The following is a 13,537-nucleotide window of genomic DNA, read 5'->3' on the forward strand; positions in this document are numbered from 1 at the left end:
CTGAGACTGACAGGTCTTTTGTTTTAAAAGTTGAGTCAGGGAATCATCAAAGTAATTTAAGGTTCATCCTCTGGATACTGGGAATGTCTGCACCACATTTCATACCAATATAGCCTATAATCTGTTTTGGACTAGACTAGCATATTGCTAAAAAAAAATTGAGTCCATGATTGCCATGGCACATTTATTAGAACCAAATTATTCAAACAGTACCTACTTGTAGCTGTGGTATGATAAATGAGGTGTTGCAGAGGTCCTCTATCAGTGGAGTCAATGAGGAGTATAATCTGTGATTCATCACTTGAATGAAGGACATTTTATAACACATACATTCAGGGCATCATGAGAGGACATGTTTAAGAAAGGTAGAAGGTCTTTATTAATGGACAGTCCTTCCTTTTTCCACAATCGCTATCTACTTCAGTGAGTCTGAATCCTTTTGTATATAGAAAGCTGCTTGGTAGTTTCATGTAAGGCCAGTGTCATATAAATGAACTGTAGATGACAGGTTTCATGGCGTAGGCTACAAATTGGCATCTGGTAAATTCACCTGGCTTAAGAAAAACAAACAAAAAAAAACAATATTACAATATATTTTAAAATGAAAGTGAAGGAACAACTGAAAGAGCAAGCTGGAAGGAGTTTATGTGAATCCTTTCATGACAAAAATTTAAGTATGACCATAATAAAATTAATTTTCAGTGAAGAACATGAAGTGGATATACTGTTAAATGCTTTCATTTCATCTCTGCTAGTTTAGAAATGCCATTCGTTCTAGATACTAGCCACATAGTTTGTCAAATGTGGTTAAAAATACAGTTGCAGTCACTGTTAGGGGGAAAATAAGAGAGATGATGATTACACTAACTGATATACAGAGTGTGAAAAACATGAATATTACTGCATGGACAGTCCCTCTGTTGCAATATGAACGAGTACATCTCCTCTACTATCCAATAGGCAGGTTACCCCAGTTCCCAGTGATTGTAATTCTGGTGGATTATCCTCTCATCTTCACAGAGGCAACCTCCCAGCGACCCCCAGATGCGAGATCTTAGTTGTGTTTCTGCAAGCCTCCTCATCCATATTCATCACCGTGAGCGACCTAAAGGAGAATTATTAACTTCAGGAGGCACGGGTTGTGTGTGAAGGGGGCTGCATAATTACACGATAGCCACATACCAAAAAAAAAGGAGTGAAAACCTTCTATGCAAACCACAAACAAACCAGTGTTTTTCATTTTTTGAAATGAAGTCTGACTAATGGCTGGAATAGCTGAATAAGAGAGGTAGTAATGGAAAATACTAAAGCGTTGATTAAAGGCGCAGTGTGTAGAATTTAGCAGCATCTAGCGGAACAGACTTGGCAGAAATGGAATAAAATATTCATAAGTGTGTTTTCATTAGTGTTTAATCCTATGAAAATAAGAATCTTTGTATTTTCATCACCTTAGAATGAACCCTTTATATCTACAGGGAGCGGGTCCTCTTCCTTGGAGGCTGCCATGTTTCTACAGTAGGCCAGAACAAACGAACCAAAAACTGGTTCTAGAGAGGGCCTTTTGCATTTTTCACAAGTCTCACGGTGACTGTAGGTTCTCCTACACGCTTGGAAGGGGAGGGGAGGAGTTATCAGTTGGTTGCAATCTGCAAGCTCACCGCTGGATGCCACTAAATCCTACATACTAGTCCTTTAAGTAGAGGCGTCCCACTTAACAGCTGGAATACTGAAGATGAAGCGACATGGAAAAATTACAAAGGTACAACACAATAAGCATGTGTGGGAGCACTCAGAACAAGGAAAAGAAGCATACTATTAAAATGTGCCTATATACATTCATAGTGCAGACAAAACAATCAGGACCTTTGTTATACTCTCTAGAAATTGATGTATTGTTCTCTATAATAATATATATTAACACATAATTTAATGTTAGTTTTTACCTATGATTTTAAATCTGGTTACGTGATCTTATTTCCTGTAAAGCTCTTAGAGACCACCCTGATTGCTAAAAGCCATAGATATAAAATAGTACATTTATTTCTATGGTAAAAGTGCTCAGCTACAGTATTATGTGTTAGAGGGGACTTGACTTCATTCTAATGCTGTATGACAAACTAAATGCTTGGAAACAAACATTGACAATGTCTGAGGAAACATTAAAAAAAAAAAAAAAACCCACCAGTGGCAAACTTCATTAGTGTGCGTGTGCAAAAAAGGCCTTGGCAAGGTGAAAAATAGAAATACTCTACTTTGAATAGTAATACTATATTAACTGTATATAAAAATGTAATTTTGTCCCAGAGGCTCAAACCCCCTTCTTGGTTATAACAGTGGAGATCCCTTTGGCACCTTGCTTGTTTCCTGTTCATGTCTCTACAGTGTCACTCTGTGAGTCTGTAGCTCTGGTCTGAAGGTCTGTGGAGGACACCGCTGCCTACTGTATGTTTGACCTGCTGACCTCTGTCCTCAGTGTTGGGGAGGCAGGGTCTCGGTTATTGTCCATGAGAAGAGAACGCTGCGCTGCTGTCAGGTCGACTTCCACAGTGGGCTGTTGTAGATCCAACCTTCTCCCTGCATGAGTGAGCAAAGGACATTGGACTATTTAAAAACCTCATGAGTCAAACTCACCTGTTACCAAAACAGGCTTAAAGGGCCAGTTCACCCAAATTCCCTAAAGTAGTACCAATACAAATCCAGCTCAAAAGTACCAATAGTGGTATCTAGCCATGCAGATAGTTTCGTTTTAATTTTCTTTTGTTTTGAGATATCCTCTGAGACTTCCTCCTCTATAAATAAAGTAGAAGTAAGTAAAATTTTGTTTGTGATGCTCACAGCATTAATATATGACACCTAAAAAATGTGACAGTAGAAAAAGGCTCTTGTACAGTAGCTTGGTTTTGCTACAGGAACATTTATAGAGGTCCAGGAACCTCACCTGCATTTTGACAGCAGGAAACAGGGACTATATTTGGTTTCTGCTTCTAAAAAAGTCCCTGCTCTAGGGACCATACTTTGCATCGGCCCTGGAACTATCAGGGCAGAGTGTTGCTGATCGGTCAAATGCAAAACTGCTGCAGCTTGTTAGAGATGCATCCCACTATCTCAGACTGAAATGAATACTCCTTAGCCACTTAAACAAAATTGTGCCAACAGGGCAGGTTTTATAATCCAGTAACATTTAACTCACCAAATAATACTGCTTTCCTGTGAGCCGGGGCAATAACTTCCAAAATGACCTGAACACACTAATTCAAAGGCCTGAATTTAGTGATTGAGACCGTAATAACTCGTTGAAAAAAAATATTGATTTAGTATTTCTGGAGAGACATTGATACTTTTTGAATGGGGGTCGATCGGAGCCGTCTGTGGCGTTGCTTTTTACGGTACTTCCACATTGGCTTCAGCCTCAAGCCGTGGTAGTTGCCAATTGGTTTACACCTTTATTCAAACATTAAGCAGTGCTCGGTGCCACAAAGGACATTTTCTTGTGTTGTCAGCATCAGAAACACAAACAAAAATGCACATAAGGGACGGTTAATTCCTAGAACTGTTTGGTCAATAAGAAGCTCAGGTTACTGTGTATAGTTCAGACTTAACCAAACCATGTTCTACTGGAAAAATAGCCCCTTAGAAAACGGTTCACAGAGAGGTCTGTGAATTGTCTGGAGTAACAGGGAACTGTTTCTGGAAAGCGGGGTTACTACTGATTTTTTTTTTTTTAATGCCACAAACACCACAAATTAAAAGTTAATTCACCTCAGTTGTATGGGGGTGGAGGCAGAAATCTCAAAACACTGGAAAATCTAATCAAAACTATCTGCATTACTGGACACCAGTAGAGCCTGACCCATAGTGGATTTTTGAGGTTGATATCAATATTGATATTTGAGAATTTTAGAAATCTGATAATGATGCATTAGCTGATATTCATTCATTTTACATAGACACAATATACACAAAACATCTTAGAAAGAATCCATTCGATTAGTCTTCTAAACTATTTACTCAGCAAGACATTTTATAATAAACTTGTCAGTTACACTGTTTCTAATTTACCTCAAAAACATTTTTGACATTTCTGTACTTATCAGTTGACTATACAACAATACTGATGAATCTTTGATAATCTAATATCGACCTGGCGACCACTTAAACTGACATTGAAGAGAATTAATTTGATTAAATTTAGAAATGTAAGCATGTTTGGTTAAAAATAGTCAGGCAGAAGATCAGGCTCCTGAGTTGTCAGCCACCCTGCAAGCCATCCTTGTATCACAGCTACAGTGTCGCTCCGAGCTGTTTATCTCCCCACACCGTACCTCTTTAGTGAAGTATTTGGGTGTCCAGGGTTTGTTATCAGCTGCTCTCTGCCTCTCCTCCCCTCTCTGGCGCTCCTCCAGCCTGTGTTTGTGCTCCGTGGCCTCATCGATGTTCCCCTCCTTCAGCGACTTGGTGACATGTTGCCATAACCGCCTAAGAGCCCAAGTAAAATACAAAACAGATTACATTTTAAACCAACTGATGTAACGGCCCACACATCTTACTCCATCCAATGTCAAAATCAACTTTTTGGTAAAAATCGTATCAGGTCAGTGCCGGTGAGATTCCCACCTGGATTCTGTCCGCCCCTGTTTTTCCACCGGCCGCAGCTTCTTCCTGGTGACCGGAAGTTTGGTTGTGTCGATCACTTTGGTTTCCCCACTGCTATAGGTGAACTCCAGCGTGCCGTTCCACTCACCCTGCGCTTTACACACGATGGTGTTGGTTGGGTTGTGTTTGACCTCTGCGGTCACTCTGAAATGGCCAAACACAGAGACTGTTGTTAGTAAAATTGTCCTGTCTGCCTGTTGCATTTTGAACATTAACTTAATATTTCAGGAGTTGGATTAAAAACAAACTTAAGATCAGTTAAATTATTACTGTTTGGTTCCCACTGGCTTGCATACTACATTTATACCTGGCGAAATTTAGATGGAAGTCTTTTCTTGACTTGCGCCGTAAAGCAACACCACTTTTCTTTCATTGCGGTCATGTTTTTAAAAGCTTTTTCTCATTGCAGGTGGAGGAATAAGTAAACATCTGATGAAGTTTGTAACAGTATGTTGTTTATGACATAATAAAACTGAATCAAGTCAACTCATAGAAAAATGTTGTGTTTAAGCCTTTTGAATCTTGAAAGAAAACAACAGGGTGAGACACCTCTCATATTCAATTGTAGGAAAAAAACTTACAAATACAAACTTTTAAAATGGAGAAAAATGCAAAAACTTCTATTAAAAGGTGAATAAAGGATTTACGGACAGTTTTTATGCAGCTGTTGTCTGAGAAGTATAATTATCACATCAGTAGTAGGTGACATAATCTGCCTGATATCCATATTTAATTAATGGTCAATGCTCACCATGTTAATTATTCTAATCATAGTGTAGAGCACAACACCAGTGTTAATGCCAGACAATCACAGATACATAAATTATTTCCGTTTGCCTGTAAAGTATTTCATGATTGAAATGAAGCAAGTGTTGTAGGTGCTTTAAGAGATACACAGAAAACACTCACCTGTGCACCTTCCCGCCATAGAAAGGCTTGGTGTGAAAGGTGACCGTTGCCGTGTAGCCGCTCTTGGCACAGTTGATGGAGACTTTGCCCCCCAGTTCCACCCAGGGCACAGTGAGGATGGAACGGGCGTAGGCACACGGCAACATGAAGACGTACTCCTCATCGTGCTCCAGGAGACACAAGACTCCTGAGAGGAGAAAGGAAGAAAAGTGTGATGAGACCACAAACGCACAGAAACAAAGAAGAAAACTGAGATAAAATGTTGTCATGTTAGAAATGTAGATATATTCGCTGAGAGCGCGTTAAAACTAGTTTGTCAGGGAAAACTAATAGCGCAGATGTGATTCAGTAGCTTGTTAAAATGTGAAGGAGATGTGAAGGAACTCTCAATAGTTCAAATCAGGTGAGGCATGTCGAGCAGCACTCCACTGACTCACTTCTCCTCCCACGTGTTTTTCTATCTGGCCAGCTGATTTCCCTGCACACTGCCTCTCATTGTCTAAACACATAATCAAATGTTCAAGTCATTAACACTAATTTAATCTCTAGGCCTGGTATGTAGATGTTTTCTAAAAGTCAATTATGTGCCCCTCAATGATTTTCTTTGTTAAACACAGCAGCCAGTGTAGAGAGTGAAATTGGTGCACAGAAGCTAAATGTTCCTATATAAATTAGGCATGATTACTGGAGCTTGATTTGAACCCTACTGTATGTAATAAATATAAATGTAAATTGACCTTGTTATATATTAAAAGTTTACATTTATTGGATGGGACACATTGATGTAACTGCTATCTGTGAATATCTGCACAGATCAATACTGTATAGCAAAATTGATAGATCTGCACAGCCGCAGATAGTAGTAAGTAGTCATCACTCAATATATCACTAAGGCATAAGAGTGATGTTTGGAAGTATTTCAACAAAATAAACTAAATGAATGTGCAGCTATGCAACATTAAACTTGCATACCCACATTTTCTCTTGGGTGTTCATTTTGGACCCTATTCTTACATTAGATTTTTCTTTTATGTGAGTACTCAAATATTGAAATGATTTAAAATGCCCATCCCTAATATAATATTGAATTAAATTACATATAATCACTAGGCCACACATTTTAATTATGGCGCTCTCGTAATACTGTTATGTAAAAATTAAATAGTGTTCAACAATCTCTGAAGTGCTCATTACAGCAGCAGCCTTCAATTATACTAAATGTTGACAGTAAAATAAGCAGAGTTTGATGGTGTGTGTAAAGGTAAACTAAACCTGACTGGAGCGTCAGTAATTGTTTCAGGTATAACCAGCACAATGGAAGCTCACTGTTAGAGCTGTAGGCATTCTTGTGTCTCTTGACTGTGTGTGCATGTGTGCAGGTAGAGTCGCAGCTGTCTCAACATAACTAATATGCTGTACTACGCTCTGCTGTGGAGGGTTGTGGGGTAGGCGGGCTGCAGGTGAGCCTAGGCGGTGCCTGCTTGCTCCCACCTATCCCGGGTGCTAGCCCTGTGCCCGGTGGACCACTAATGACCACTTATTTATCTAATTATATACATTGTATTATTATTACAACCATTATAACTATAGATATGATTATTTATCTATTTTTTGTCTTTTGTTTACTTGTTCCGGCCATTCACTTACCTCTGTACATATTCTGTGTGTTTGTATGTAAGCATGAGTGTGCGTATTATTATGTATTACATAATCTGTGTGGATGTATGTGGGTGTGTGGATATGTTATATATGTGTTAATGTTATGATATTTGTTTTGGGGGAATTAGGTTGGTTTTTTTGGTCATGACATGTCAGTCCCATGTCATGGCTAGGGGCAGCTTTGGCCAGATACATGAGTATACATGTGTGTTTGTACCGTATATGTTATATGTTGTATATATTATGTCTCAATAAAAAAAAAAATCAATCTAGGTATAACCAGCACAATGGAAGCTCAATGCAAAGAAGCTTATTCAAACCAATTTATACCTCCATTATGCAGTTTATGTTAGCATAATGGAGGCCATTATAGTTTTATAGCACCATCGTTTATGTCATTCAATCAGTGTGTAAGTGATTTATTTTTTCATATAAGAATATGTTAGACCGATATTTTTTTTCCAGTTGTCCTCTGCTTCTCACATGTCCATGAATACGTCTCTGTTCTTACGTCATCTTATCACATGTGTACAAGAGACCACTTGTGCAGCGATGTTTCACTGCAAAAAGCCCTCAGGATTAAACTCCATGTGGCACCACTGTGGGCATTAAACGACACAGAGGGTTGACATGGTGAGAGATAAACCTGTTCAGAGGCACAACAATGGCTTGTTGCCATTATGTGATTCTGAGTGTGTTTCAATTTATGTGAAGAGGGAACCAGGCTGAGCTGTGTGATTAACGATCATTACTGAAGTCCATGTCTGTAAACAAATGGAAAGCCAGTGGTGGAAGATGTATCCAGACACTTTTACTTGAGTAAAAGTAGCAACCCCCTTAGAGTAAAAAGTCCAATTAAATCAGATAAATTGAATATCTTTCACAGTTTCAGTCTTTTAAGTAAAGAATTCCCTCTTCGTGTCTCAACAGATAGTGTTTTACTGCTCAGCTGCAGTGGAGGGATGGTAACAAAAGGAGAGAATTTGGCACTAAAAAGACTAAATTGACTAATTTGGGTGGATGAAGCTTCATATTAGCTTCAAATAAATGTTTAAATACATTTTTGCACAAAAGGAGGGCTGTGGATTGTGTCCCCCATCACTTACATTGTAAGTGCATTATGAAGGGATCTCTTAAAGGCCATCGTAGCACATAATATATTCTACAAAATTTTAAGAGATAGAAACATTTCTGTGACTTCAGGAGCTCCACATTAAAGCTCCTTCATTTTATTTGTGGGGCAAGTTACAATAAACTGAGATTACCTGTGTGGATATGCAGGGCCTTCAATTAATAACAATGCTTCATATTTTATAAGTTGATCAAAAGTATTAGTATGTCAAATCAAAGTAGCTAGAAAGTATAGCTGTTAAATAAATGTAGTGAGAGTAAGAGTACAGTACAGTACTACAGTAAAGAGTATATTTTTCTCTGAAATGTAGTGAAGTAGAATTAGAAATGAGCAGAAAATGGAAATACTCAAGCAAAGTAAAATTACCTTAAAACTTTACTTAAGTACACTGCTGTATGTTGTAAATCCGGTTGTGCCTACTTCTGCTTTCTGCAGGTAATTATCACTCTGCTGGTTTTGTAATTCTATTTTAAGAATTGCTGAAAGAAGAGTACAATAAGTCCGTGGTAGTCAAAACTTTCTTTCCTCTAGCGTCAGAGGCAGACCGGAGCAATCACTCATCAGAAAGTCATAAAGGTCAAATCAAAACCCAGCAGGTGACGTAGACAAAAACCAGCTGCTGACTCACTGCCAATCAGCAGAGTCTGGGCCATTCATAAAAAACACAGCATCAACTGCTATTAGGAAAGCAGCCATTGCTAAAAAAAACAATAACCTAGCAATCAATACGTCCTAAGGTGAGGGTCACCATGTTTTCTGATGGCAGCGTTATGCACTTGCTGTGTCATAACCTGCCGATAGGTAGTCAGATGTACAGTAAGCGTGAGAAAGCTAAAACTGAATCAGTTCATGTATCTGGACTTTAGTCGATCAGTCTCAAGGTCTTCCTGTGTATCCCGACTCAGGGTGACTCATCCCAAAAGGCCTACACAGTGTGATGGTGCTGACAGAGCGGACAGCTTTATTGATTGTCATGGGAGAGGTCGCATCCTCTTTCATGCAGGACAGGACGCTGTGACAGTTTAACAGATGATGAAAGATGATGTTTCATTTTATTTATAAAGCCCAAAAATCACAATTTTCCCTCAAATGGCCCCTCTTGTTATTACAGCTGAGAGAATGAGCACCTTCTTAAAAACAAGTGATTATCTTTAGTTATAATCACAAAACGTGAGCTATATTTACATTAACAGGAAGACCTTATAATAAAATAGTCCTACAGTATAACAGCAATTTGATAAAACTTGTGTTTTGGAGTTTCACCAAATGATTGTGTTGATTTAACTTGATGGTCAGTTTTGAGATGCTACTGCTTACATTGTATAGTGGTATTTTCAGCTGATACAACAGCAAGTCAGTCACATAAGTGAGTCATATCAAGCTGAATATTATTCTACTAATTACCATATTTATAAGGCATTGCTGGTCATAAACACTACAAAATTATGATGACATGGGAGTAAAATAAATGAGTGACATTTGTTTAGCAACACCATAAACAACCTCAGAATGACCAGTGATGGGTCTGATAGTCTCAACAAAAAACTAACTTCAATGAGCGTCACCTAATTTGTATTTTAATGAGTTTAATGTGTTTTGTCTGCCTCCTGTAGAGTACAGTATTATGCCAATATGTTTTATAAATGTTGGATCCTCATTGTCAGGATGGAGTTGGGCAAAAAAAAACTTTCAAATGCATTTCATATTTCACTTGAAACAGTATACAGTTAGTTAAAAGTTAAAATCGCCAAAGGTTACTGGATGAAGTCAGTTTTAAAGCATCTGGAAAATAGCCCTTGCCCAGTGTTTTTTGTTTTTAATTATTTAGGTGGAATCTGAAAAATTCAACTATTCTTGCTCTTCTTGTGATGTCTGTTTTGCTGTTATTTTTGTGTTTTCTGTTTTTATGCCTGGCCAGGTCTTTCTTGAATAAGAGGTGTTAGAGCCATAATGACTGCAGTCAGCTCCGGCTTGGGATCGGTTGAAATGTTTAAACTGCTGTCTGTGCTTGTTGGTTAATGTAGTTGAAACTGTGGAGCCTAAAGAGCACAGAAGTCTTTTACCGTGTTAGACGGGCCTTATTGTAGTATGTTTTGTGTCTTTTCTACCATGTTTCATTTTTGTATTTGAAGTAGAAAGTTTTCAGTCAACGGTTGAGGCACATGTCAACTCTATGCTTAGACTATAGCTTTTCAAGAAATAGATGGAGCCATCCTTACAAGAGATCTTTGAGTTGAGTGATACTAAACTTTGCATATCTACAGTACATTATATGTTATTTGTTGTGGATTGACTCACCTTCACCGACCATGGACACCCCTATAGACATGCCCATGAACTTGCTCTTGGTCCATACGTGGGCGTTGACGCACATCCTCCTCTCCCGGCACTCACAGTAAAACCCTGAAACTGGCGGATGATGGGACACCTGCTCGCCCACAAAGCGGACTCTGTAGCAGCCTCCCGGTGTATCGTCAGGCTGCTGCGTGTTGTTGGGGCCCCTGCCTGGCTCCCGGGCGGGCCCCTGGTTCGATCGGACCAAAGGTTTGACTTTGTCCCGAGGCACTTCCCAGGAACAGTGGAAGGTCTCCCCCAGCACGGGGTTGTAGGGCTTCTTGGCCACGGCGCCCTTTCGCCCCTCGTGGAAGGCGGTCAGGTAGTACTCTACAAAGCGGACGATACGGTCCTCGGCTGTGGCTCCAGCTGTGATCGACAGGAACATGTCAGGGTGGGCCATGAAGTTGGCGTACATCTCCAGCAGTGATCTCTTTTCCAAGATGAAGGTAGGTAGCACCACCTAGGAAAACCAAAAAGTTAAAAGAAAAAGATTTATTTAGGGAATATCCAAGAAAGCAACAATTACACACTACAAATATTAGATTCATGACACACAAACACCCCTTGGGAGGCAGTAGTAGTCTTGTTTTAAAAGTCAGTGCTTCAGCGCTCTTACCCGTGTGAGGTCCATGCCCAGTTTGAGCTGGGAGAGCAGGTGGAGAATGATGCTCCGCTGGTCGTCCAGGACACCCAGGTCCTCCTCCTCGTTGTCCTCCGTGTCTGTCACCTCCTCAATGGGGCTGATGTCTTCCAGCCCTTGGTGCTGCTATGAAAACAAGAAGAAAGAAGAATTTTAATGAATTTTCAGACACAATGAGAAGGTTCACTAATGTTTTACTCTTCACAATTTAGCAGAAGCTTTTATCAAAAGAGATGTGCATCTGAAAGCTGATACAACGCAAGCAGGGATCTAGTCAGGAGAGAACAACACGAGTAAGTGCCATGAAGCTAAGTTTGAGTCCAATAGGACGTAGGTGCCAACAGGCAGTGCACAGAGGCAATGCGTAGAGTGCATCGAATGTATAGAAGTAGATTTTTTTTTTCCCTTCAGTCCATCAAGTGCAGAGGTGTTCGCGAAAGAGCTGAGACTTTGGTCTTTTCTTAACGATTGAGAGGGACTCGTTTCCACCACCGGGGAAGTACAGGAGACGAGAGTCTGACCAGTGACTTTAGCAAGTGCATGGCAGTTTTATTCTTAAAGGAATCTGTGGTGGGTATGCTGTAAACCAGGTGGACAATTTAGAGCCAAAAAGATTTCAAAAGCAGGTTTAACCAATTACATTTCTTCTTAATTGGTTTTAGACACAGAGATTAAACTTTCACTTTCAGGTTAAGGTAGGATCAATTCCTTGTTGGTTTGTTGGTTTGCCAAGAGAAGGAAGATGAGGCTGTTTTTTTTCCCACCAACATTCAACCGCCCATACCAACGATAAGGTCACGCAATTCATTTAGAGGCCAGTGCAAGACCTGTTTCAGAGGCAACCTATAAATACCAAAGGACATCACCTTATTTACTTTTCACTGCAGCCCATTCATACTCCACTCAGCCATGTCATCCCGTCTCTCAGACCACTTTCAGCGTTTCATACGGCAATAGGGGCACTACATTTCTTTGAATAGCCTCTCGTTTGCTTCTAAGAGCCTCCGACACTGACCTGCACAATGCCTCTATGTGTGCATGATACGCAGCACTGGTCAGAGCGGACAGAAGTTGTGTCCTTTGTTTGTGCTCCAGCATTCAACTGAAAATGGATACAGAAGAGGTTAAAGAAGATATCTCCTGCAGTAACTTGGGGCAGGCAGGAAAAAAAAAAAAAAAAAAAGAAAGAGGCTAATGTATAATGCAGAGAGTGCTCTCGAGCCTGTGGGCAACAAAAACTCTCTGTACTTCCCCTCCGCCCCACTGCTCTTTATCCTCCATATCTGTATGTGTCCCTGTGCAATAACAGTCGTAGATACAGTACATATGTGTCCTTTTTTCAACTTGTGGGTATCTCATTTTAGTGAAGCCGGTGCTAGAAAGAAGAGCAAAATAAGCAGGAAATCTGAACTGAAATTCCTGGCAGCGTAATTGCATGAAGTGCTCCAGCAGCAGAGAGAGGGGGGGAAAAAAACGCAGAAGAGAGAGATTTCCAGGACAAGAGTGCCTGCCTGTCACCTGAATATTTCATTCCCTGCATGCATGCCAAAAGCCACACTCCACACATCCACACATACATCCACACATACCCTGCACCAAAACATTTCTGCACAAAAGACACGAGCATGCACACACACACGCAAGAGAACACACACGAACAGGAGTCCCTGGAGCTTGTTGGCTCTCGGAGCAGAGTGATATATATATATATAGAAGTGAAAGGGAAAAGAGGGAGGTAAGGGGAGGTCTGTTATGATTCCAGTGGTTCTAACTAATTAAAGAGGCTCCTGACAGCAACAGGAAATTACTGCTGAAGAGGTCAGAGCATCTCTGCGGAAACCTTTGAGTGGATATATTGGACATAGTGCTTGTCATTACAGTAGCTCAGACTTTTTAATGCAGTTTAACTTGTCAAAAAGTAGATAATAATGTGTCTTGAATAATAAATAGGCATAGAGAGTGTTAAGATTTATGACTGAACAGTGTGAGGAGGAGAAACCGTACACAACAGAAAGGTTTCTGAAATATTCTTGCTACAAATGTTGGACATCACAACATCTTTCATTTGGACAGTTGTATTGTATTCTATAGTAATATTGAATGTCTCAAATATCCTCAACTTTACCCTGCATGCCATTTCTATCTGTTATATCCAGTGTGTGAAATACTGTGTGACAGTCGGGGGGTACCGGTGCTGTGGGCAACAC

The 13,537-nt window shown here is 39.9% G+C and overlaps 1 protein-coding gene across 1 annotated transcript in view; it reads right to left on the minus strand.

Annotated features, from left to right (window-relative positions):
- Positions 1-361: 361 nt before the first annotated feature.
- Positions 362-13,537, minus strand: part of LOC122969702 (oxysterol-binding protein-related protein 10) — a 79,992-nt gene continuing 66,816 nt past the window's right edge. Inside the window, exons 8-13 of the mRNA XM_044335625.1 lie at positions 11,307-11,456; positions 10,652-11,150; positions 5,563-5,749; positions 4,615-4,797; positions 4,323-4,476; positions 362-2,574 (exon numbers count right to left, since the gene is read on the minus strand). Coding sequence (XP_044191560.1) covers positions 2,530-2,574; positions 4,323-4,476; positions 4,615-4,797; positions 5,563-5,749; positions 10,652-11,150; positions 11,307-11,456 — 1,218 coding nt within the window. The 3' untranslated portion in view covers positions 362-2,529. The remainder of the gene's footprint in view (positions 2,575-4,322; positions 4,477-4,614; positions 4,798-5,562; positions 5,750-10,651; positions 11,151-11,306; positions 11,457-13,537) is intronic.

This window comes from Thunnus albacares, chromosome 19 (genome assembly GCF_914725855.1).
Source record: "Thunnus albacares chromosome 19, fThuAlb1.1, whole genome shotgun sequence".
Classification (NCBI taxonomy): Eukaryota; Metazoa; Chordata; class Actinopteri; order Scombriformes; family Scombridae; genus Thunnus; species Thunnus albacares.